Raw genomic sequence first — 27,393 nt, 5'->3', positions numbered from 1 at the left:
AAATAAATTTTAAAGTACTTTTTGCCTGGGTGGTTCAGGTGCATGTTTTCAGCCTTTGGTACAATGTGTGCATCTGAAAAACTCTGCACTGATGGGAATGGAATTGGTTTAAATGGCTGCCCACGTTCTGCACAGCTGATAACCCACCTGCACCATAAGGTCAGTGGAGTTGGACAGACTCTACAGTAGCACCTGACAACCATTTAGAGTGTTCTTTCTGAATTTGGAGGCTTTATCTTGAATACTCACATTTTAAGACTTTGACTGGGGTATCCCTGGGCTGGTTCATATGCGACACAGGGCAGAGCTGGGACCAAGCCCCACACCTCCCATTCACCCAGCTCCAAAACACCAGCCACCTCCTGAAGGTGTCAAAAAAAATGTTACACTTACTTACTAAAAATCTTTGCAGATTCAAAATGAAAGCCCTTGGCCACCTGAAGAACAGGGATTGCTTCCCTGCAATGGGACTCTGGTCTTCTCTGTCTAACTGGGCTACAGCTGCCTATAGCACTGCCCTGCTTGCAGGTTTTCTATTTAGTGTCATAATAACACAGAGAAATATTACATTGAAGTGGGTACTGCTCTCCTTCATTAAGACTGAATCACCTTTGTATTAAACAAGGAAAAAAAATAACAAAAAACCTCTGGGTTTTCTGCCAAAAGCTGTGTGCTCTGCTTTGACTAAGATCCTCTAGGAGCTCTGCACTAGCTAAGACAACAGATTTGAGGTATTTTATCTTGTGCAATTTGGATATAGACCTAGGTTTTTCGGAAGTAAAATAGAAATATGACACTAGTTCAGCTCCAGGTGTTTTCCTCTCTCCTCATGTTGTGTTTCATGGCAGCTTTCCATATATGAAGGCTATCACACATGGAAACCCATCTCTTATAACAACCCACAATCATTTATGTGACTCTCCAGATCAAGCCAACATAACAACTGTGTGGACTCACAGAGACAGAAAGCAGGTTCAGAGATGATCCAAACAACCAGCATGGCTACACTGCTGAGAGAGCTGTCAGTCTGAAGGTCACTTCTAATCCCACTGGTTGTAAATACATAATCTGCTAACTGGTTGCTAAAGAGTTCTTGCTCGGCTGTCAAAATATTTGCCTATAATCTGTTGTGTTGTCCCCAGTAGGGTCCACTTCTCATGAGGTGATCACTTGAAGCTTCTCTAAAACACAGAGCAAAAACATGCCACCGAGTGTTTTCAGAAAAATCAACTCACAGTGGAAACCCAGGAGGAGAGACCAACAGATCTTCTCTCCCTCACACCCACCACATGTGCACAATGTGGAGTCCTCTGATAAAGAATTAAATGACTTGTGGGTAGGAAATGACAAAGGGCAATTAAAATTATATTAAATTTTCTCATGGCTTTTCTCTGGTGTTTTCTGCAACACAAATGTCAGAAGATTAATTTGTTTTCTGTCCACAGATGCAACAATAACCACAATTGCTTCCCGAGGAACATTCAGTACAGCAACACTCCAGGTCCGTCTCTGCCACCACAGCATTTTTCCACAGCACCTACTGGGGACTGCCACCACTGAGAACGCCAGCGTGGGGTCCTGAAAGCACGAGGCGCCCTGCCTGAGCTCAGAGAGCCAGGTCCGATATCGGTAGGGGAGGAGAAAAACCATGCTATCTGCTAGAAAGAGACCAAGAGAGACATCATGCAGCCATGGGCTACAGTGCACCCTGTGCCACTAAAGGCAAAACTCTTGCTTCTCCAGTTAAATCAGTATTAAACCCATGGCACTATTCCTGACTTTAAATTATTATCAATGAAAGGAGAAGGAGGTTAACAAGATTAGCTATAGAGATGTTGCCACACACTGAACTACATGACTGCGTCCTTACATGCATGCATAAAAACTCACACAAGGGTTTTCACTGAAGCCCATCAGCGACTATTCACCCAAGCAGTAGCCTGTTGCTGCAGATAAACTGCTTATCATGCTGCAGCCTGGCCCACCACGTGTTAAGCACATTCAGGTGAGAAGGCGAGTGATTCGTTCAGGCTACTTCCACTTTTGGGACACAACTTTGACCTCAGTCATTTGTCTGGGCTGTTCCCATTACACTTCCCTTTTCTGAGTGACTATCAAAGTTCTCAGAATAGCGGGAGGAAGATCTCCTCCTGGGCATCACAGGAGCTTAGGATGTGTCAGATAAATGCATCAAAGAGGAGATTATTCCTGAACGCTAAAAACCCACTGGAAATATATATGACAGCCCCAAGGCAGTCTGACACTAGCATCCCTCAACTGGGGCTGTTAGACAAACAGCTCATATTTTACTCAGAGTGAAAAAATCGCACACATTATGGTTCTTTGACACTTTAATCTTAACACAGCTGCGAGCTTCTTTCAGCAGAGAAACCTTCTGGGTGAATGTGACCTTTGGATAAATCCTTGCATGTTCTCTGTGGTGGTATTTATTGTTAGTCAGACTAATGATTCACTTTGTGAACAGCCCGGGGAGGGATCTTTTTTCCAGCAGCCCCACAGACCTGTAAACATGTTCCTCCATCACTGTCACACCTGTACTGCAAAAGGGGAAAACAAAGGGTCAACCAAAAAAAAAAAAAAAAGGGTATTCTTTCACACTTTCATTTGGATTACCGCACAGAAAGACAGCATTCATGTTTACAAGATATATAAGGGAACACTATTAACGTTGAGGCAACCAGCTTCTAGCAGACTGTAAGAAGTTATTACTGTTTTCTGGAAACACTAGCTACCAGGACATAATGCATTTTCCTGAGCCACAAGGACAAGTAAGGCATCACTGCACTTGCAGAACATTCCCATTCAAAGCAGGCAGTGGATGCTACAAGAGAGGAGGACAAAACCAATACAAGCCTTGAAAACTAAACCATGTGTCTCTCTGCCATCTTTACAGAAATACCATTAATCTTGAGATAAAGCTGGTTTTCTTGCAGTTGACACCCAATATTACAAAAATTATTTCTGTTCCTGTTGCACACAAGTATAGTAATCCTTTCTTGGTCATTCCACACTCAGCTCACAACACAATCCTTTTGCTGAGCCACCAAGAAGCCTGAATTCAGTCTGACCATGTAATTTGACAGGCTCCAAGCTGCCAAGGAAGGGAGGCATTGAAAACTTCTGGGTACACTACTTCTCTGGGTCTAACTGTTGAGTGGGTTATTGGGATACTTTGTGAAATACAATTCTGTCTAGAGCCCTGAGAGCTGAACTAGCCTCACTCTCACCACTGACAAAAAATGAATCAAAGAGTTGGTTCATGTCAAACTCGAAGGCTTTCTCACATCTGAATGGAAAGCAGACTTAAGAATTTTATTAGTACCTTAAGCTTGAAAATGAAGGATGCTGCCAGCCTCAAGCCAGCATCTGCAAAAGATTAATTTCATAGAGACTGTTAAAAAAATAGCAGTGTTCAGATCTTCAGCAATGTATACGATTCAGGCAACAGTCAGAAGCAGGCAAAAATACATATGCTGTACATGTAGGAGTGATAGTCACGTAATATGTTGGTTTATGAGATCAGGCTCTGATCTCTGACTTTCCTGGCTCAAACTCTCTTCTTTCAGGCACCTGATGTTTTTAAACGATAAAACTTTTAACACAAAAGCGAGAGTAGTGGTGACCTTGAATGAGTTCTGGTGCTTTTTCTGGCTTCCCAGGAAGGAGCAGTCCATGTCACGAAAGTCACCAGATTGTTTGCAGTAATTCTGAGACAGCCAAGGACTGGATCGATACAGCGGTGATACCAACTGTGGACTTCAGCAAGCTGTGCTGTCACAGCCCAAGATGGAAACATAACAGTAGGAAACGACAAGAAGCTCCTGTTGCTGCTGTTCATACTGTACTCACTCAACACACAATGCTCCCTCCCTTAGGCTACCAATCCAGCATTTTCATGCACTTAACATAACCCCAACAATTGTATGTCAAAGGGGCATATCCACAATTAAAAGGCTCTTTAAAGCAACACTGTAATGCTAATTTCTGTAAAGCATTGTAACAAACATTATAACAAACTTTAGAGTCATTCTGAAAGTCAAAGAAACAAGTCCCTGTGCTTGGAAAAGGTTGCTATTGGATATCTATACCATGCAAACTTCTGTTTTCAGTCAACATCCAAGACTTGGTAGGCCTTAGGAGAAAAACCAAGCTTAGTTTCTCTTCAGTCAATATTGGTTCTCAAGTCAACAAATCTTAATATTGACCACAACATAGAAACCAGTAACTGTTTAATATCTTCTTCTGGGTTTTAATTATAAACACTGAGGAAATTTGTCAACTCCTGACTTCCTAATCATATGGAAAAAGCTTTTAAACATTCTGCATAGACCACTGTCCATCAGGCCCATCATGGTTATGGAACTAAAACGTATTCTACCAACAATTCTGTGAGCATGTACACAGGATCTTTAACCTTGGCATGACTTTGAAATCAGTGCTTGCATCTGCTGCAAGGATGGTGAAGGTAATAAACAGCATCTTTTTATGTCACGAGAATTATTATTTCCGGTGCCACAGTTAAATTTCCTCTGCCCATATAAAACTGTAACTTCCATAGATGGAGAATGTTGGCAAAAATCCCTGTGGTATTCCATAACTAAAAAGCATTCCTGGCCATGTACTTTATCATTTGGAAAGAAATATGAACAGCATTGAGAGACAGAGAAATAAAAGAGACAGGTGAAGGAAATTCTGGGGGTTATGAGACAGTACACAGTTTGCATGCAGCTAATAGAGAGGACCACGCAGTGTGAATTCCTCACCTCAAAAACCAGATGGGAATCCTGGCCAGGGATATCACCTGGCTACCTTGTAACACAGGCTATGGCTATGGAATAGATTATGTCAAGTCAGGCAGCAGTCTAGACGTCTTGGGAGAAAGCATGGGCTCATGAGAGAATACCCTGCCAGAGAAGTTTGTTCCCTTATTGCCTCTCTGCCACCATGTTTCGTGTGAACTCGCCTGGCTGTGCAGAGCACACATTTCACTGTTGCCTGTTAACTGCGTTCTTCATCTGCAGGGGATTGATGGTCACCAGTTTGAAACGACTGTCTAGAGATCAAACTAACCAGAGAGACAAAGACAAACTACCTGGAGATCAGTACAGGTGAGTTAAAGGAGAGCTGGAAGATGAACAAAATATCCCTTACTAATGGGCTGAAATGTCTGTGTACTGTATTTCAATTTTGTGCTCGTGGGTATTTTTGAAATCGGATATTCGCTGCTCATGGTTGCAGTGAAGATCCGGGCCTTCTGTAAAATAAGGAATCATGATGCAAATAGTGGGAACTACATATTTCAGATGCTGACAAAACACAGCCTAATTAATGTATAGAATCTGAGGGCACGTCAACAAGCTCAATGTCAGATAAAATAGCCACTTGTTTGTGCAATCTGTGTAGTTCTTCTCTGATTACAAAACAACCTTCAACCCCTTCAAGTGATTTGGTGATCCTTCCCTATATTGTCAGCAAATCATCTTTGCCTTTTGAAACAAGGCCAAGAAGTATACTCCTCATGTCATGCTGTCTATAAGCCTTTTTTGAAAAAGATTTCTGTACCCACAGCAAATCTTAAAATCACTGAAAGTTATGTCACCCTTTGAGGACATCTAGGACATCAATGATCTATGTCATCACCTTGCCATGATGAAAAATATCTCTCCAGAGAGTATGGAAATTTTTTTCATGAATGATGGGCTTAGAAATCAGTACAACAGAGAAGAACCACATAGACAGACAGATGAGCAGAACAACAAAAATGGGCTTTCAAACCTCAGCCAAATCCTTGATACCTGAAAACAGAGTATGGGGTTTTTCTTGCATATCAACTCCTCATGTTCCAAAAGCAAGTCTTTTATAGTCCATGCCTCAATCCATTACTAGGTTTTGACTTGTTTTAAGGTTCTTACTTGCCAAAGAAATATTGCTGCATGGAGTATTTATGAGGTTGTCGTCTAACTGGGCCTTACAGAAGCAGAGAAGATTTAGTGCCTTCTTAAAAAGACTAGCAACGCTTTCTTCTGAAAGTCTGAGAAGAATTTGTGCTTTGACAAGAATAGGACAATACACTTCTTGTGCATGTGAAACCTCTTAAATCCCATCAGAAGGACTTGAGCTTGAGGCCAGGAACCAGGCACTTTCACGTTTTAATCTCAAATCTGCTCTTGGCTTCCTGCACAGCAAAGAACCCTTTCTTCATTTCAACAACTTTAAACCAGGGCGCAGTGAGAATTAAATGTTTACACTGCAATTTGAAAATGTAAAGTGCTAAGAAGGAGCACTTAGGAAATGAACTTTGTAAACTTTTTTCTTGCTGCCATGGTATCCACCATCCTCAACAGCCTCTTACTTCATGTACTCATAGACTACATAACCTTAAGCACTCACTCTCTGTAAACTACATACCTCACTTGAGAGCTGATGTACAAAAATCAGCTGTCTGAATACCTTAACACTTACGACAGCTTCCTCTGGACTAATCATAGGAGAAATGACTTATTATTAATTTTCACATGCTGGATTTATTTTAGCTTTTATGTTTCAGGAATATTATATAAACAGAATGTTAGTTGTAGGAGTACCCAGGAATGCAAGGAAACATATGGCTCCAACTCCCTTCAGTATTCCCAGCACATTTCCCAGCAATTTTAATTTCAACTGGCTTAAGTGGAGGAGTCAGGGCAAGACTTAAATGCTCTCATCCTCTGCATATCATGATGAAGAGGTGAAATCACAGCACCTGCTCTCACATATGCAGAGCCCTCCATTTGGGTGAAAACATAACCCTACCACTCCCTTTGGGTGAGGAAGGGACTGCTTATGGTGTATTTTGTATCCAGTGGCAATTTAGTTCTACCTCTGCTCCAGGATGGCACTGGCGATCCCCAGTCTTGAGATGTCACTATGTTAGCACAAATCTATGCCTGCTTTGATGAGGCCACCAGAGACAGAGTTAATTACAAGAGCAGAGCCACACATGTGTTTCGAAGTGGCATCTCAACAATTTAAAGGGTGGGTGAACCTGACACACATACCCACGCATCCAGCCTGTGCTGTGTATGTTACCCAAGATTAGTTATTGTGATGGTAAATATTTGAGATGGATAAATACATATTTCTGTATAAGCACAAACACCTCCACCCATTCTTGCCTTACTTCCCACAAGTCTGCTCTTTCCTCTGGTGTTGCAACACGCTAGGTTACAATAATCCTCAGGTGCCAAGATTGGCTGGGGGGGGGGGGGGGGGGGGATGAGCTTTTGCTGTCATGCCCCAAGCCCTCATCAGCACTGTCCATGCCGCATACGCCAGTGTAGGACCTGTGTGCTCGCAGTTAAATGAGGGCTGTGCCTGCCTCTCATCACACTGCTGGTGCCTCGTGCTCGATCTGCTCTTGCTCTTGGTGCTCCGCTGCCCATGGAGTGAACATTTTGCAGGTTGAATGGCAGCAGTAGAGGCCTCCCAAAACGACTCGTGCTGCGCTTGTTTGCAAGGCTGCATAAATCACCAATAATGTGAGGTGCTGATTCCTTCGTGTGCTGTGAAGACTGAAGGAAAAATGAGGCTTGAGTAATTAACAGAAGTTAATTGCTTTACACACTGGCACTTTGCATGCTTGAGAGAGCAAGCGCGGAGTATGGGACCTTCACATGCCTATCGATACAGCGAGCCCTTACAGGGATGGACAGGAGAGGAGCAGATTTGCCTTTACCCTGGATTGCTACTTTATACCACAGACAGCTACTAAAAAGCTGACATAATGCAAAGGTCCCCAGAGATCTCAAATACTGGGAACACCCCAGATTTTTTGGATGCCCTGTGAGATTTAGGAAACAACAGCAAAACTGAAGAAAAAAACTTCAGCTATTAAAAACACCCACAAGAAAACTTTCAGCTAAATCTAACCCATATAAAGACTCCAGAATGGACTGCTCGCATGCGGCAAGTCAGCTCTCTGAATGACAGCAAGAGCAAGCTCGATAAATGGCTCGGAGCTGTCAAAACGTTCCTAAGGCAAGCTTTCTACAGAAAAGTTTTTTGTGCTGGTCACAGCTCACGTCCTGCTTTGTCTGGTTATCCTGCCAGGAGCATAAATGAACTCATAAGAATAACAGGAGGATTAAGTTAAGCTTATTTTTAAAACGTTTCCCACAAATTCGTCTCATTTGCCTGCTTATAAACACCCTCGTTCATCTTTGCTGTGTGTCTAATTAGGCAGGATATACTGCAGGTGGCTTAAAATAGGAGCTGAAATATAGTAGCTTTGCAGTTATGCATGTTAAAGGAAAGGTAATTAAAATTTCATGCTATGAGATGTAAACTGATCATCTCAGGGGCCTGAAAGGGATTTCTCCACCATATATGACATGGCACAGTTGGCCAGCTACAATATGGGTGGGTTTCCTTTTCCTTGCAACACTTATTAGCCTTTGCCCAGGGCAGAATATGAGATCCGATGGGTTGGTTTCTTGAATTATTTATTCACAGAAATAGACATATTACCATCAGCTAAGCATCTTTGGATTTTATTTAAAATCAATACTGCAATAAAGCTTAAAACATAAAAGGCTAAAATTAAATTAAAACAAACTAGCAAAGAAAGCCCTGCTGTGAATGTGTCTTAGAGGTTAATTAAGATGAGATCGAACAGAGGTCTTGGATTTTGTAGCAGCTGTAGTTAAAATTCTGCGGTACCTGACAGAGACATAGGGTTGTTTCCTCTGATGATGCTGACAACTTTTCTGAATAGCACCTCTCCAAAAAATGGGATTTATTTTTGCCACTAAAAAGAATACTTCAGTGTAGCAAGTATTTTTGCTTTGGCAGTGGATCAAGTCGCACCAAATGGCAGGTGGCATCTTTCAAAACATTTCCACAAGGCAGGATATCATTCTGCTTTTCTACCAGTTCCTCTCCGCACCTGCTCTCCTCTTGTTTTTAAAAATCATGCATTGTATTATATTACTGAAACATCAGGGGTGTTTTCCAGAATGTGAAAGGGCCCTTTCCAAAAACATTTATTAGTGTATGCAAGAGGGATGTGCTTGTATTTTGCCATGATAGTCCCAGGGCACACTCATGCTTACTGTGAAATAGTAGCATTTTAAGATAGCAGCTTTAATAAGGTTATTTGAGATGGGGAGCTCTATATTAAAGAAGTTATGCCTAGGGCATGTTTAAAAGTCTGTCAGATAAGCTTTGCAAATCTGAGGGACATTGCAGGCTTTTTCTACAAACTTCTTACAGCCAAGAAGAATGAACCATGACTGAACTCAAGTTAGCAAAACACAGAAAGGATCTCTCCAGTTGCCTGTGGCCAGACAAATTAGGGCTTCGGCCTTGGAAAGCCACACCTTAGATTTCCCCTAGGAAAAAAGTGGCAAGCAGACGGGATCTGGGAGCCCCAGTCTGAATGCATTTCACTTTGTCTACCCCCGTAAAGAATGGACCTGCTATCTCTGAACCAGGTGAAGCTTTCTTAAATTGTCTGTGGTACAGCAAATGGTGGGAAGGCTAACCGAGGATTACTAACTGATGCAAGAGATTAGTGTAATAAACCTGCATGGGACAGGAACAGTCATAGTGATGAAAACCTGTCACCCAAATATAGCAAAATTCCCATTGACTTCAATGAATCAGGATTTTATCCCATGACTCCAAGGCACTGTGGAAAAACAAACAAAACCACCCTACCAAACCTCTGTTGAAGGTAATCCAGGAACAACAAGTACTGAGAATGCAGTCCATATTGACAAATAAGAAGGGCATTTATGGTACTCTGCTTTTCTGTTAGATGTCTCCCCCTCTCCTCCCTTACCCATAGTTCCTACCACACTTCAGGATCATTTTTGTCTCAAACTGACCTTACATTTTCACATGTAGAGTCTCACATCTGTCAGACACTGGGCAATGAGGAAGACAGTATTTGGTTATGAAACACCTGACTTGAATTTCATTGAACCAGGTAATAAACCAGAAAGAAATGAAGTTTTACTAGGCAGAAGCAGGTTTTTGTAATAAGTCTCTATATACCTGCATGCATGATAATCACAAATTGAGTTCTTTCCTGGAAAAGAGAGAAAAGAAGCCTCACATTGCACTTGCAACCAGTAGGAAATAACATCTCATTCAGTGTAAAAGGACAGCATCAGGTAGGGTTGTGATCATGTAATTAGGTAAGCAAAACAAACACATTCCAGACATGTCATCCTTTGAAGGAAAGGAAACTTCCCTGGGTTTTAATCACAGCGTACTATGCTGCTTCATCTGGCTTTCCTAGAAAAAAAAATCTTTCCTTGTCAAAAAAAAAAAATCATTAACTTTCCATATAGGGAAGCACAAAGTGGGTCATCGGGGAAGCATGCGCTTCTCGGCTGGAAGCAAGCCATGGACAGTCCCAGGTGAGTGGTGTCTGTCCAACACCACGGTCTTGTCAGATTTTGGAGCCCTCTCCGCCTTCTTCCCCCCCATTCCCAATACCTCAACAGGAAAGGAGACATCTGTGAATCCTCTGGCACTCCTTCAATGTTTTACAGCTGTAATAACCACTGATACAAAGAGAAGAATGTTTTCTAGCTCCAAATTCCTGAGGTACTTTTCTAAACAGACACAAGTGGATGGGGCTTGGTTACGTGAAAAATACCCCATCAGGGGCAGGGGTGTGGGGAAAGATGAAGAGGAATCATGATCTGCAGATAATTGAGCTCAGCTTGACTTCAGATTTATCTTTTCTGATCACTCAACCTATTTGTCCAAATCCAAACTTCTAATCCTTAAATCTAAACAGTATTTTTCTGGCAGCTTGCACTCACTCTTGGCTACATCAGATGAAAAATACTTCAAGGAGGAGGCTTAAAACAGTGGTGATCTATAGACTTATGTGGCATTTTTGCCATCAGCATATAGGTAGCAAAGTTTGATGCTTGCTGCCAGAAATCCCAAAGTGCATTGGACGCTACAAAGTCCATTTTCTCCCATTTGTTAGCACCGTCAGTCACCAGCAGTGTAAGTCACGGTGCCTCTTACCTGTATGTCAGTGAGTTCATCACGGCCTTACACAAGATGCACAGGCTGACATTTAGAAGTCATTTGGGGAACAATGTCAATTCGTATAGTGGCACAAAATAAAGGCAGCCTGACCGCATATGCATGGAGAGTATGTTCCCAAGCACCAGTGCTCTTGTAAGGGTTGGGAACACCAGCTCTCCCAGTGCCTACGCATTTAGGCTTAGTCCTTTGCGCATTTCTCCAATGCAGATCTGTGAAGGATCACCTTGTATAAGTAGAATGATATAAAGCAGCGTATTTCTGTATGGAAAGCCTGAATTATTAAGCACTTAACAATGCAAGCAACTAAAGCTCCGGTGGTAACTTCAAATGGACGGAAGACTCAAAGATGCTCAATAGAGCAGACTGGAAAGTGGAGCATCTAGCTCATAGGTAACTCAAGTTCTGGTGCAGATTTGCTTAAAAAATATAGTTATTTTTTCAAATATTTTAAAATTCCTTTCTAACCAGAAGCTCCTGGGTCATACAGCTGCTCAGTGAAAATTTGCCCAAGAAGCTGAGTAAATTGTTTCATCCTGAGCTCCTCTCTGTTGTGGTTACACTGCTGCTACTACCCAGACTCAAGACCAGCTTCAGGCAGGCGGTCTGACAGGCACAGGAACATCCCTACCTTAGCACGAGGGCAAGTGGAAGCAACAGCCTCTGTTCTGTGCCTGGTCTGTGAGGGGACCAGCCACGGCTTCATGCCATCGGTCTTTTTCTCGAGCCAACACCACTGGCTTGTCTTGAAGGGATGGACAGGCCAGCTCTGCCCTGGGGTGAGTGGAAAGACAGATGTGGAGGCTGGTGCAGGAGCAGGAGCCGGGACAGGAGTCACCCTCGTGAGCAGTCAGAGCTACAGCTGCCCTTCGGTTACACCACAGATGAGCCCTGGAACAGCCCGGCCTCAGCTGGAGCAGCACAGGCAACTGCTGTGCCCACATGCACAGCCAGGACCAGAAAACCTCACCAGGAGAATTTTGCAATATGCACCCTTGGCAGCAAACAGAGGGCTCCAGAGATCCCAGTTCCACGCACTCCTTTAACACTTGAAATGGGCTTTTCTGAAGTTATTCTTCAAGCCTACATTTCTTTTGCACCATCCTGCTGAGTGAACATAGGGACAGAACCACATGAATTTTACAGCTGTAGGACATCATTGTTAACAGGGAAAAAAACCTTCAAACCTTCTGCTTCAAAGCCACAAACCCTCGGTCCCCATCTTTTAAATAGAGCTCATAATTAACTTAGCAATGCTACAGCTCACATGGTCTCTGCAGCCATTCACGGCATATCTGTCAAACTTAATAGCAGGGAGCTGATGGACTACACAACATTGCAATTTATGCTCTAACTCTAAACAACAATATTTTCTCTAGTTAAGTGGAAATTTTTAGAAAACCTGCAAGACTGCAGCAGTTAACTGCATAAAGTTAATTGGTTAACTGAAATAGAAACTCGTTAACTGATTAACCGAGAGCTAAGATGGAGTAATGTCAGCACAGTCACAAGGAACATTTAAGGCAAGAATTGCAATGAAGTAGATTTGCAATTCCTGAATGTATTTGATTAACAGATTCAAACAAGTGAGGCTATTACTATGTTAATTACTGCTTGCCATAAAATAGCGAGTATGATTAAATTCAAGTGTTTGAGAGAAAAACATACCTCTTAAGACAATTACAAAAGAGAAAAAGAGTAATTATTTGGTATGCTGTTGTCTGTAAAAAATGTAATAATAATAATAATAATAATAATAATAATAATAATAATAATAATAATAATAATAATAATAATAATAATAATAGCAACAATAATAAAAATATGTAATAATAATAGGAAGAGTAATAACAATAAAAAGATTTGTCTCAAGTTAGAAGCACAAATTTTCCAATCTCAAATGGGGGAATCTACTGCATGGACAAAGCAAGACATTGAATATTTTTCCCAAGTTATGGCAGTAGTGAGAGTCTTGAGCAATGTATAACTAGTCATTTATGAACTCAGCCGCTGTGTAGGTGTATTAGAGATGGGTAATATACTGATATCATGTTGATGTCACGTTGGTGATACCAAACTATTAAAAAAACCTACTAGAAAGCCACAGATGCTAATGAGGGCAGGTGTTACTAGGAGTAGTAGTCCTGTGCCTTCCTTTATGGTGTCTCCTGCAGCCCAACTTGTCCCTCTATCAAGTAGCATTGCTGCGCCTTGCTCCAGCCCTGCTCCAGCACAGCTTGAAGATACACAATGAGATCAGCCATAGGGTAGGGCTTGGTGAACACATAAAGTCCTCTTCTCCTTCCTCAAGTCACCTAAGCTCCCCAAATCCTCATCCAAGAGCTTAAATAGTAGCATAATATTTCTTGATAATGTGATAGAGCTTTTTCTGTTAACAGCAGCATGAGAAATTCAGATGGTATCACCTATTTTTAGCGCTGCTTATACTCAAGAGCAGCTTCAGGAGTCTGAGTGCAAGCTTTATTGCATACACGGTCAAAGTATCCCCTCTAAAAACCTGCTACTGAGTAACTTTGGTAACTTTTTCTTTTTTTTTGGCAAGAACTAATCCAGGATGCTTAGCCATATTAAAATATAAAAATAGACAAGTGGCAATGGTGATGACTGTCACTGCTAATCTCTTCTTCATCCAGACTTTACCAAAATCTTCTGGAAATTCAAAATCATTTCCCTGCTTAATGAACTTGCCTCCATAAAGTTCAATCCTAAAGGTTATTTTTAGAGTATTACTCAGGAGTATTGAACAACTAGCAATGCATTAAAAACAAACAAAAAATACCAACCCAAAACCAAACCAAACAAACCACAATTAAAAGCCCATAAAATGTGCCTAGTTACAAAACAAAGAATTAAAAAAGTGGTATAAAATTAGATGCTAAAATTGTTAGTTTGCAGTCTGGACTATTTCAAAATCCTTTCTTGTACACTTATATTGTGCCTTCTTCTACCATGCACTTTGCAGAGAAACACAAGTCACCAAAGTCAAAACATCAAAAAAAGGGTTAAGGGCAAGGTGCACAACCATTTCTCCTAAAGTGTCACAGATCTACCAAGGTCAAGTTCAGGTGTTAGCTGTTCTTCACCCCACAACCATGCAGCTAGATCTCTACACTTTAAAACATTAAGCATGTCCTTTTCACCTAACAATCATGACAACCTTGCTGTATATGTTTTTTGGATGGCTAACAAAAGGAGAAACTACAGCTGTGAAAAGAGTGAGACTTAAAATGAATTTGAGACATCTTCACAGAAATCTCTTCAGTAACAATGTCAGACAAATATTTGCAATGCATTGTTCGCTGCCTTTTTTGGTATTTGGAGAAAACACACCCTAATTCGTAATGTTCCTGCTGAGTTTATTTCTATTTCTGAAAATTCTTTTTAACAGCAGGTCAGTACAAGAGCAGCATAATGAAAATGAGGCAATGTGGATAATATAGGCAAGAATGACCAAGAAAGGTTAACTCTTGAGAATGCAGTATTTCAAATGGAAAAATTCCATAATACGTAATGTTGGAGGGTAAAAACTGAGAAGCTATTCAATTCAAAAGAAGATTAATAGAAAAATGAAAGAAGCTGACCCTACCATTCTGCCTCTTCACTTCTCTTACCGCTCAGAGCTCGTTTATAGTCAGAAAAGAATAACTGGAAAAATTTTAGTTAAAACTAGCCTGAAATTATAAAACATTGACTAAATATGCTTTTCTAAAAGACCTCAGTAAAAAGCTGTAAATGTTAATTTAAATTTCTTTTAGTGGTAATTTAAATTTTCTGCAAGAGTACACCACCAGCAATGGATTCTTCGAAAAAAAGTCATGAAAAATGCAAATCTCTTAAGTACGCATATTTATACTTATACACACACACATATGCATGCGTGTATTTATATATGCAAAGATTTATGTTAGAAATGTTCCTAGAGCTTTATTGAATGTATGTCCCATAATCATTACCTCCTTGTGGGAATTTCCTAGTATGAAAAATGGCCATGGTCATTGAATAAATTCCTTGCTACAACTTTGTCTGTTTCTAACAAGAAGTAGCATTCTACTAACTACCATTATTTAATTTTAATTTATATTTTATCTTTAATTCCTGTATTGGGAGCTGAGCATTCTAAGAACTGGCAACATCTAAATGGACGCAAACGAACAGCTACTTCTGACAGAATATGATGGTCATTTCAACATAAAGTTTCCTTAGGGAAAAACAGACTTTTCTACAAAAGGACATAATCAAATTAAATACTTGCTTGATTTCATTGTCCTTCCAGGACAAAGAGAAGACACAATTTTAAAGCAACAGAAATGCTCTACGGTAATTCTTGTGTGCAAGCATGTAGAGATTTTTTTTCTGGCTGCTGTAGCCAAAATATAAATCATTTTCCACTGTGGTGTCAGAAACTGTATTGCACCAAATTAATCACAAGCTACTTTTAAAAAGGGACAAAAAATCCACTGCAAAACGAAACAAATCTCTCTGTGCCTGTTTTCCATTTGCATTGTCATCACTTACCTTTAGAGAATGATGGAAGTGAGATGGGAATGTTGCTGAAATGCATTCAACAGACCCTGTGTGTGTGTGTGTTAGCATCTCTAGTGCTCTCTGCTGTGCTCCAGCCATTGGAAAAGATAAAGTATTATAACCTGCACACAATATAATCTTCACTCTTTGCCAGGCTCCTAGCACAGGGATACACTATAGCAAACTAAATGCAGAAGCACATAGACTACAAGCCAAGCCGTGTGCCGTCTTCTAGCATTTCCCAGTCCCAGACGTATTCTGCTGAGGTAGATAAAAGTCTTTCTGTCTCATTATAAAAGAAGAGGAAAGGCAATTCATGAGGGAAATGGAGTCATTTTAGAAAGCTTTTCCTAATAAGCCCAATAGTTCAGCAGATGTGCACAAGTGGGGAAAGCTGGGAGTGCGGAGATCAGGCAGCTCCCTTCGCCATCATGCAACTGTGACTTGGCTTGCTTTTATCTTTTATGTCAGGCAATCAAAAGAAAGCCAATTTTATTTACTGAGTGAGGGGCAAATAAACTCATGCCAATTAAAGAACAGAAATGATGTCTCTGTGGTTTAGACTGGAAGCGTTTTAAAGATAAAAAATCTTCACTCAGACAAGGCTTCTAGATCCTCATTTGTCTTCCTTTGCTCCTAGGGCAGGATGGGCATGCACTGAACTTTTTGTTAACTCTCTCCTTTCAAACTGTCAACCTACAAACTACACCATCCAAGAAGCACTAGTAATATTTAATACCCCTGCTTTAATAAAGTCATTTTCAAAATGCTTCTGGGAAGACACACTTCTCTGGACCACAAGCAGTAGTAATTAAAGTCAGCCTCAACTTTACAACCTTTTTGAAATCAGAAAGAGCTTACCAAAATGTTTTGAAGTCTCTTCCCCCTCTCTCCTCAATCTCCAAAAGCACTTTTGCTCTAGGTGATCACAAGCCTGACTGCCTTTCTCACTGTTGGTTGCTCGGGTCTTTATTAGCTCAGGACAATATTCTTCTGATTCCTGACTCAGAAAAGCTCAACATAATGTAACTCTAAGCCTGTATATTAACTCTTAGCAAAAGCAGCTCAAAGCATGTGCTCAAACACTACTGAAATTGGGCCAACTGTGTGGTTTTTCTCCTCACACAGTAACTTACTATCCCCCTCCACAGCAAGCCATGCTTACCGGTAAAATGTGGTATAATCCACCGTTGAATGACAGCTCTGAAACTCCCATGCTTTGAGTTTCTGGCATTCCCGGTGAGCTCGGAGTTTCACCCTGACCGTCCCATGACAGAGCTCGGGCACAGGTTTTCTCTGTGGGCGGCTGCAGAACTCGTTGGACTCCACGCGCCAGGATTCGGCAAAGTCGTCCACGTCAAACTTAAAATTCCCGTCCCCACCAATCAGGTCATCTCGCTTGTGCCCGTTGTAATTGCCACACAGACCACAGAGTTTGCCTTTCAGATGTGGCGCAGCCATGACTTCCACAAAACTGTCTCCATCCCACGAGATTTCCAAGCCTAATAAAGAGATGAGACAAAAACACGCACACAAAAAAAAAGAGAAGAAGAAGAAATTGAGGATAACAAACTGTGCCTTATGTTTGTGAAACTGTGTTCATGGGAACCTAAACAAAGCCATTGGCTTCCTTCTGATAATGTTGTTAGATTTCTATATACCTCCCAGTAAGTGCCTCTGGCAAGTGTAGTGTTTCTTAAATCACAGTCAATTACAATACACTCATGCCTGTCTCTATTTATTTTTGTTCCTCCTTGCTAATGAATGGGCTTATCCTAAAAAATCTGGAGCCAAGGCAGAACTACTCTCAACATAGAAAGAGGGCTCTTGCAAAATTCTGCAAATTGAACTTGCTGGGGCAAATTTCCAGCTATTTCACGGAGGCCCCAGAATTTCAACCATTGTCACCCATTGCACAGGTCATAGGCATACAAATATGTCCATGCCCCATGAGGCTCCACCAGTGACCACCTTATGGAAAATGTCCTTTTCTTGCCTGCAAAGCTGACACTGATGACTCGTTTGGGTAAATACTACTGTTCCAATGCAAGCACCTATAAGACATGTGAGATGGGTAAAACTGTTGTAAGAAGGCATTCTGAACTGGATTCAAACTGTTCATTCAAAAGGTGTTAATTTCCAGTCTTTTGAAGTTGTCTTCATAAGTCAGTAACACTGAGGAATGATGGTGAACACCTAACCTTCATCTAGTGGCTGTGATGTAAGTGCTCTGCTACAATCTGTTTTACAGTAAGGTTTTGCACTTCTAGTACATCAAAATCAAAATTGCTTTCTGTGGGTGAAATCCATTTTGTCTGTACCCATCTAAAAGCAAGGTGCTTGGCTTAAGTCAGCTGTCTGGGCCCTCTCTGATGGAGAGAAACAGGCAGCTCTGGGTCACAACATGAGTGTCTAATGCAGAGGGAATAAACCACCTTCTGAATGCCTTTCTGTTTCCAGTGATATTCTAGAGGACCCAGAGATCAGGCAGAAACTAAACTTCTAGTTTTTACCTGGGTCATCGTAAATTAAATGAATTCCATCCTTTGAGGAGTAAATATGTGTCTCGTAAGGGAAAGCATTTTTGGTATCATATGGGATAAAAACAACACTGAGAATCACTGCTGCTTAACTCTTATCCCAAAATGGCATTTCTTTTAATTATTTCCAATATCTGATGAATGCTACTACTTCACATCTCTGCAGTAACCCTGCATCTGAAGATCACAAATAATTTTGCTGATGTTAATTTATTCTCATAAAGTACCCGTGTGCAGTGGTTAGTTAAGGATAAACACAGGAACCTGCTTTTAAACAGGATACTACAGATTTTACCCTCTTTTCGCTGCCTGGCCAAGAATACCAAACAGCATCACTCCACGGTGCAGGACCAGGGCTTTGCTCCATTTGCTGTGTGGGCTGGCTTAGCACCACCCTTTCCTCTTGTAAATCAGTGCTTGTCACTGTGTGATCCAAATCTTGCCCATCCTCATGTAAGTAATTAACATAGCAGTGACTCAGTTCAAAGCTGGAACCCTTCCTTTAGCAACACATCCCATTGTCTCCTATGACAATTCCTATCCACAGAGAAACAGGGCGAGGCTCAAACGGCAATTATGGTTGTAGAAGGGGTGCTTTGCCATACTGTCCTGGCGCTTGTGTGGTTTACACCGTGTCACCAGGAGTTTGGGGAACCAAGGTTGTGCAGATAATTCTGCATCCCCGGTCACTACAGTCTATTGCATCATGTTTTCTTATCTCTATAGGTTAGCAGTGATAGCACAAATATGTCCTGAGCTGACTGTGCGTGAAAGCAGTTTCAAATTATCTAATAAACCCAGCATGTATAGGGACACTGTGTCCTCCTCCAAAGGCACTTTACACCCAGCCAATTGAGAAATTGTGCAAGACTACAATTGTTAACAAGGCCAGCACAGTGGCAAGGGGGAAAGCTGCCTTTTAAGCTGCTTCATACATTATCATTGCTGAACAAATTCAAATTCCAGATGTCTTTGCTTCTGACAATGCTGAACAAAACAAAACACAGCTTGATTTGCAGACACCAGATTAATACTGCCGTGCTGGCATTTACAAAAACCTTGCCATTAACTTATAAACTAAGATTTCTTCAGACTTGAAAATCATATAAACTTTCTCAAAGCTTGAAGCATCGAGATCCAAATTCTCAGACAGTTCTCTTCAGAAAATAACTCCAGTTTTTAAGGCGGTGTTCACCTTCTTCCCCAAATGAGCTCCCTCAGAAGCTGCTGACTTTAAGCAGAGTCACAAAAGACTGGCTAATGATTCTACCTTAATTTTCCTTTTACAACTTTTTTTCTCAAGCCAAGACTTACTGACTTTCAGTGAAAACACTCATGTTCATTACAAAAGGCTACCTCTAAAATTATCCTGAATATTTGTGTGTCCTTTGTGAGAGTTAAGTTAATCTACTTGTTACATGTTGCTCTGTGAACTCTAGATATGCAGACAAGAATAACATAAAATTATGACTTTTCATCTCAGCATATAAAAATGCACATTTTTAAATATAGAGAGTCCTGCTTTGATTACTGGATTTTATTCAGAAGACTCACAGTTTAACTACCACAAAAGGATTTACTTTCCTCTAGCTGGGTATTAATTACACTATATTATGCTGTAATTGCTCAGATGGAAGGGTAATTTCTAGCTTTGATGAACAGCCTAAAGGTTTCTGTCCATAATGGAGCTTATTCCCTTTTGGGGTAACGAGGAAGGGTATTTACTCCTACATGAGTGATAATTTTGTCGCAGCCTGATCGCAGTGTGCAGTGTGTGCCTTTTTGTTCGCAAGCAGAAAATTCAGTTCGTTTCTGTATACCAACAAGAGCTGTGACAGATGGGATTATGCTATGGAGCAATGTTTGAAACAGTCTCCTTGGCAGACAGAAATTGTTTGGAAGAGTTTCTTGGTGCCTATACCCTCCTTTCCTTCCCCCCGACCCCCCCAGCTGGATGAGTTTCCCATTCACTTGGACAAGAATCAGAATCCAAGAGATGTGAAGCCAAAGGATGCAGCATCTGTCCCATCTGGGGATGTGCAGAAAAGGAATATTCTCTGAGCTACTTTTTAGGGTTTTCCAATTTTCCCTTTTCTTTGAAGGATGCTTAATCAACTCATTACTTGATTTCTTAACTTGGCACACTATGTGCTCTACTGCATTTAAAAAAAATCCTTCTGGATTTATGCACATCACACACTGAGTTCCCCATGCTGGGAACTCCCATCAATTGTTCTCCATGATTTTTCATGGTAAAGGCATCCTCAAGAACTGGCAGACCACTCTTCCCTAAAGATTTAGTGCCAAAGTGGTACAGAAAACCTCAGCAAAGGGGCTTCATGCAAAAGATCAGCACAGAAACAACAACAAAAAAAGTGCTCCTGCACTGCAAGGACAGATAAGTAACACCAGCTCTGTGACCCTCTGCTCTCTCATCTTTCTAACACACAAATTTTAGACAAGGACTCAACACCATCCTAACCACACCCATGACAAAGCACCTGCAACTGCAGGGTGCCAGAATTGCTGCTGCATGGCATCCAAGGCTATGGCTGGTGAGGAATTGAGCAACAAAACAGGTTTTCACTGGAAAATGCCAATTCATCAGAACTGAAATGCTTCAGGGAGACATATCAGATTCAATGAACTTCCGACACGGCACAGGCAAGGCTCCAAGCTGGTTTCTTGCCAGCTTGCCTGGTGGGCTGCCTGGAAGCCTGGACTCTCAGGGTATGGAAGTCCAGAACAGCCCTGCCATGCAGACTGCCCCGTAGCCAGGGACCACAAGGCTTCCTGAAGCTTTGGGCTCCCCTGTTTTATCCAGGGCTGAGCTCCCAGCTCTGCAAAAGGAAAACCAAAAGCCGTGGGAATGCTGGCTGAACTGTAAGCACCAGACCCTGCACTTCCCAGCCCAATTTCACTTTGAATTTTGCTTCTAGTGCAGTAGTTTTGCTTATTTTTCATTACTTCCTCCCTCCCCCTCTTTTTTCACCCTACACTGGGAAAGTATATATTTTTTAAAAAACCCATGTTTCATTCTAAAACAGAGAAAATTCTCCATTTTTTTTTCCCCCGGCACTTGGAATTTCCTGTGGAACAAAAGGTTTGTCTTTAAACCAGTTCTACTCAGCACATTCCTCCTCTCTACAACCTCTCTGCTGCTTGTCCTCTCCCAGCAAAATGGAGCCATGCCATTCTGCTGCTTTCCAGGCCTTACATGCTGAGGAAAGGAGGACTTGGCCCATCGTGCTGTGTTCAGCGAGAGAAACCTAATCCTGCTCCGTTAAGGGGAGGAATTATTTAGGCTATAATTTGCAGTGATTACACACTGTTTGGTATGTTGTCATATGCCATGTTTGCACTCCCTCTGCCAACACATGGACAAGGATGTGTGTAGTCATTTATTAAGCTTGCACCAGAGACAAATGGAATAGCAGCAGGATTAGCTGTCATTCATCTTCGATTGAAAACCTTTCCTTGGCCTGTGGTTGGCTAATGAAATCCACATCTCCAGAATTCATAGCGTTCAGCTGGCTGCAAAGAGAAACCCTCAAGATGCTTTTAATTAGAAGTTGTGAATAATGGTCAACTTGTGTGCATTTTACAGACAGCCACAAAAATCTGCATTGCCACTTTGAGGAATGAGCCCAGAGCTGGGATCCACATTATGCAGACTTACATTTCCAGGGGCTATATGAACAGGTGTCTAAATTCTCAGCTCAACAGTGGGTGCTAGTCTCCCCCTTGAAAAAAAATGATGCTAGATAATGAGTATGACTATGCGTCACGCCTGTGGCCATATCACTCCATAAGAAAGATTGGTTTCACTGCTTTCACATGGCATTTAATTGAATTAACAGTAAATAGTATTCTCACTGAAACAGTACTTTACTGTGTAAGTGAAATCTCTCAGGACTACAGTAGTACCTAACACATGCTAATGAGAAAGTTTTAAACTTCCCCTCAGTGTTTATCTATGCAAGGATACCATAGTTTCAGAACAGTTTATCAAAACAAATATAAGTTCTCTGGTTTAGCATTTTGACAATTAATGTATTTTCTAGGACACAAAAGACCCGAGAGTCTACTATCTCCCTTCCCTGTTTCTACAAATAAGGTACCAGATTCTCCGAAGTTTCTAATTTCCTTTTGCTTCTGGTGCTGTGGACTCTCTGTTCCTCACAGACAAACTCTTACTCGAGCACAAAGTAAGTCCAACAAGATGGCACTGAACAGCAAGTCAGGCCTTGGTTTTCAAACCAGGACCTCCATTTTGCTGGGTAGCCCCAGTGAAATGTTTCCATAATTTGACAACTTAAACTCATTCCAGCCATTGTTAACTATGATTTTATATAATTGCTGACTTCGACTGTAAGGTATGTTGCTGCAATTGGAGTAAAAACTGAATGTTATGTTTAAGAACTGATCTCCTCTCTGTTCTTATCTGTAAATATCAAACTATGATCCTGCATAAGCCACTCTTAAGTTACTGAAGTTAAAATCATGTCACATTCATCTGTTCAGGCAGTTAATTGTCAGCTGCAGAATGAAACATAGCTTAGCAAATGTTCTGCAAAGACTTCAAACTCATAGCTGGGATCTCTGCTTGTGGGCTGCAGGGATTTTGAAAGCACTTTGGGTTCCTCATATCTCTAAAGAGTTGTAACTACATTTATTACTGCTATCATGCTTTTTTACTGACTACTGTTCATGTTACACTTGAGAAGTTCTTCAGAGAGAAGACACACACACACATGCACACTTGCCCTACCTGCTTTCGTAGCCACTTTCAGCAAATAACCATCCAAATCGATCTGAAATTGCGGTGTCTCGCAAGGTAGTGAGATGCGGGTCCCATTCCACTTCACTGTGAGGTGCTGCTGGAGGCTGATAGTGCTTCTGCCCAACACAAGGTCCACTGACTTTGTCCAGGAGAAAGAACGGGTCCGACGGGCATCGTTTTTTACCAGCACCTGAAAGGGCGAGGCAGAGGAGGAGCAGTCTTTCGTCAAAACGTACTGACATGTTCCCTGAAAGTTAAATGTCCGTCCATCAAAAGTGTTGTAGTGAGGGTCTCCAAATACAGTGCAAACTCCAGGCTCTGCAGGTGAGTGAGAAACAAAAGCGCCATATCAGGATCAATCAAAGTTTGAAAAAAGCAGTTGATAAGAACTTAGAGGACACCACTCTCACCTAATCTGTCTGCACTACAGGGCAGATTTGGCTGACACACACTAGGAATATAGATATATATATATAAAAAAAACAGAAAAAACAGAAGCTTCATGGCTTTAGTAGAAGTCTTTCTCAAAGCGGGTGGGAACCAAAGGCAAACTGATCCTTGGGGCAGCATAGGAAGGCTAACCTGTAGCTAGGAACCAAAGACACATCTTTCAACCTATGTTTGTCCCTTAAACATAATGTATCACCTGAACAGTTTAGGTTATTACAATGCCTGTGAAATTTTTTGAATTATTTAATTTCCAGAAAATACAAGCCCCACTCATGATGTCAGAGCAGGCAGAGGCCTGGGCTTGCACAGACCACATGTCTCTGGAGATGTGTGATGGGAGCCTTCCCACCTAGCTTCAGCTTTCCAAACATGAAATGTCTAGTCTAAGCAATTCATCCAGTCTCCCTCGCACTGACACAGAGAAACAGACATGACTAGAAAGTCTTTCATCTCACCAGTTTTAGACATCTCTTTTAATACATGGGGAATTACTCTCTGGAGGAGCCTGTCTCTCTGCTGCCAGCTCTGGGAGTGCAAACAAGTATCTAAGACTACAGGCATTCCTCTCAGACAGTTAAGTTCCCCTGAGATGAGCTCCTACCCTTAAGTTGTGTTATGGGAGCAAAGCCTAATCCACTAACAGAACCAGAATTCAAAACATCACATGTATATTTTTGAGGCTAATTTTAATGTCCCCAGTTAGGCAGGGGTGATGCCCTGAAATTAAAAGCCATCAGACCACTTTAGCAGGACCTAATTCTGTCCATATTTTACATAGACACACTTATAAATATTGCACATTTATAAACTAGGTATATTTATGGGTTTTTTTCCCAAATTATCTGTAGAATCATCACCTTTACTCCGTGGTACAAGCTATCATATATGTTATTTATATACAACTGACTTGTAATTATTGTTATGCTACCAACTAAAAGTCAGTAGTAAGTGACTAACATGATGAATGACTATCGAAAGGCATGGTATCTCTACCAATCATTTGCATCATTACAAATAGAGCAAGATCTCTTATTGATGTTTGCATCCATACGCTGGTCGGAGAAGCCGCAGCTCAAAGGCAGAACGTTTCCACACTCATGTCAATGATGCTGAGTTACCCTGCAGTTACCCAGCAATTGATTGAATTGCCTCACAATCAAAGAGAGCAGCAAATTTATTTGCATTGCAGCCTTCTGGTATAACAATAGATCCTAACCACATCTCATTGCTGCTGTTCCTGGAAGAAGGAGTCTCAAGGCAGAGAAATGCGCACTGCTACTGCCAGCTGGATACCCGTGGGCTGAGGCTGCCTTGGAAAGATGATGCCTGTTTTAGGGGGAGGGCTTGGTGCAGGAACAAAATTTGACTCAGTAGTCAAAGAGCTGTGAACAGCATCAATCAAAAAAAAACAAAAAACAAAAAAACCCCACCACAACAAAGGAGGGGAGAGTTACAAGGAATACAATTTATTCACTGGAAAAAAAAAATCACCCAACTAACAATGGCTCGCCTAAAAAGGCAGCTAAAAAAGGCAAATTCAAACATACAAAAAAGGAGGAGACATGGATGTTACAGATAAAAGGCAGGGAATTCCTTTGGTGGAGTGCAATGCAACTTTGACTACGCAATACACCTTTCTCAGCAGGGTTTTCCAGCCTAGGCAGAGTGCTATGCTAAAGCAGCAATAATGTTTCTGGCGTTTTTCTAGCTGTAGTTAAAGAGCATCCAAGGATACCCACATGGAGATACAGAAAATGGGGCCGAAGGGGACCCCAGAAGACATTACCTTTTCCTTCTCCAGCTGTAATGCAGAATCACCTTTATCTGTTATTCCTGACAGATATCTATCTAACCTGCTCTTAAAGAGCAGTAGTAAGAGCCACTTGACAGCCGCCTCTGGCAACCTGTTGCACTGCTCAGCTGCTTTTACTGTGAGGAAGGTCTTCCTAAAGTCTAACCTCAGTCTTCCTCACCACATGGTGTAGTGCCATCACAGAGTTGGTACCTGGGAGATTTGCACTTTACCCCTAACTTGCGACATGCGTGCTTCTTTAGCTAAGCCAGTAGCTAGTCTTGGCATCATTATTATGCCTCTCTACTATGCCTGGCAATCAGGGACCAAAAGTTTTGATTTCTCAAGGACCACATGTTAACAGCTCCATTAGAAGTCAAAATGAACCACATTTGACCAAAAACTCTGGAAATCAGGCCTGATGTACTTTAAGCAGAGACTGAAAACCAAGAGACTTAGATAAAGGAATGCTTTTTAAAGTGTGCACTTCTTTGAGTCTCATTTCCTTCATTGATACCAGTGAGGATATCAATAACTGTTTTTCAAAGTCCATAAAAAGATTAATTGATTCTCCATAAATTGGCAGGAATCATATAGTTTTTAATCACCAATGTAATTTTTACCAATGGGAAAAAAATCCATAGATTTTACATGGAGACCATCTGACTTTACCGTTACTAAATCATACTAACATGTTTCTGATTTCTTTATGTACTCATGTAATTATCCTCATGATGAATATTAAGATACATTTTATTAACTGCTCAGATTCTATTTCATTTTTTCAGGCTTTAATTTTTCTTTAAACATGACAACTTTTATGAAAACAAGGAAACTATCAGCAAAAAAATCAGCCCAAACATCAGTGAAGATTTCAGAGGAGAGAACTGTTTTTTGTCTGCGTTTCTAGGAGGCCAAGAACATGGACATGTTATACATGTTATTAACTAACGTATCGGGAGAGGGAGGCTGGTTCTTCACCTAAGCAAGTGGCTAAGAGGCAAGACATGAGAGGAACAAACATAATTTAGAGATGTGCAAGTAAAATTGATAGTACCAATGGGATCCAAAGGAAATATTTATTTTTAATTTCTAATGTGTTATGCAGAGTAATGTTGTTTTATGTTATGTTACATCGTGTCACGTCATATGTCAACTTGATGCAGTGCAGTTAAAATAAAAAAGAATGTATTTTGGACTGGATAGCTGAATGTCTGATCCAAATTTTGCTGTTTTCTTTAATAACCAAGGAAATAGGGGAGGGAAAATCTACGCAAAACCAGCCTGAATAATTGATTCTCTGATATCACTGTGTAAAACAGTCTTGAAAGGTTTGCTAAAATTGTGGGGTTAAAAAAAAAAAAAATCCACTGTGTGCGATAACTCAGGCACTGCCAGTAAGAAGAAGTGGTTGGCGTAGAAATAAACCTTAAATACTGGGTGTAACAAGACTGCAAAAGACAGGCAACATGAAAAGAGTTCCTGCCATTTTTAGATTTTGGGTTGTTGTTTATTTCCTTTTGGGAGAGTTTCAATCACATCAGGTTTTATGGTTTGCTGCTTTTTTTTTTTTTTGCCTTTTTTTTCTCCTCTGAAACAAACTAGTCTTTCTGCTTGGCTGTTTTTGAAATCTATTAGAAGCACCGGTTCTCTAGTTAGGATCGTGTGTGCCTTGCTCCTCTGTTAGGACATAACGGATGGAGAGGTCTGGCTGCATCACCAAAGCTATGTTCCCTAATGCTGGAGTATGAATTTTGCTAGCTTGTGCTAACAAGGCATAAGGTCACAGGTGAAGATCCTTCCCTTTTTTCCCTGGGGTAAGTTGTTCACAGCTTATTGTGTATACTCCTTGTCTCTATCAGCTGTCTAGGGTAGAGTTAGAAAAGGGCAATTATATACAATACGTGCCCCTAAGACTCCGCCAGCCCCCAACTATTTTCAGCTTAGGAACTTTCTGAGCTAGACATGGTTTCTCTTTATTTAGTAACCTTTCATAGACTTCTTTTCTGTGAATTTGTCCAGTTTCCCCCCGAACTCAAAAATGTTTTTAGCATCCAGAACACCCTTGGGCAAAGTGCATTAAGAACCACTGCCTCCTGCTTGTTTTGAACCTAGCATTCATGATCTTTGATGTCTTTTTTTGCTCATCTAGACATGCACATGAAGGCAAATATACCCATTCCCTCTCTGTCCCTGAAAAACACAAATTTTTC

At 41.1% G+C, this 27,393-nt stretch overlaps 1 protein-coding gene across 3 annotated transcripts in view; it reads right to left on the bottom strand.

Moving 5' to 3' along the window:
* The window catches only part of BMPER (BMP binding endothelial regulator), a 158,596-nt gene that overhangs the window by 36,117 nt on the left and 95,086 nt on the right, over positions 1 to 27,393 (bottom strand). For 2 of the 3 annotated variants that reach the window (XM_087767642.1, XM_087767634.1), the window contains exons 12-13: positions 22,927 to 23,256; positions 16,781 to 17,117 (exon numbers count right to left, since the gene is read on the bottom strand). In XM_087767642.1, coding sequence (XP_087623768.1) covers positions 16,781 to 17,117; positions 22,927 to 23,256 — 667 coding nt within the window. The remainder of the gene's footprint in view (positions 1 to 16,780; positions 17,118 to 22,926; positions 23,257 to 27,393) is intronic. The other variant, XM_087767645.1, reaches the window with a different exon arrangement.

The sequence above is a fragment of the Nipponia nippon genome, unplaced genomic scaffold (genome assembly GCF_047370975.1).
Source record: "Nipponia nippon isolate SJK-2023a ecotype South Korea unplaced genomic scaffold, ASM4737097v1 scaffold_1, whole genome shotgun sequence".
In the NCBI taxonomy this organism is placed as follows: Eukaryota; Metazoa; Chordata; class Aves; order Pelecaniformes; family Threskiornithidae; genus Nipponia; species Nipponia nippon.
The sequence above is the reverse complement of the archived record's forward strand: the minus strand, read 5'-3'. Positions and strand labels throughout refer to the sequence as shown.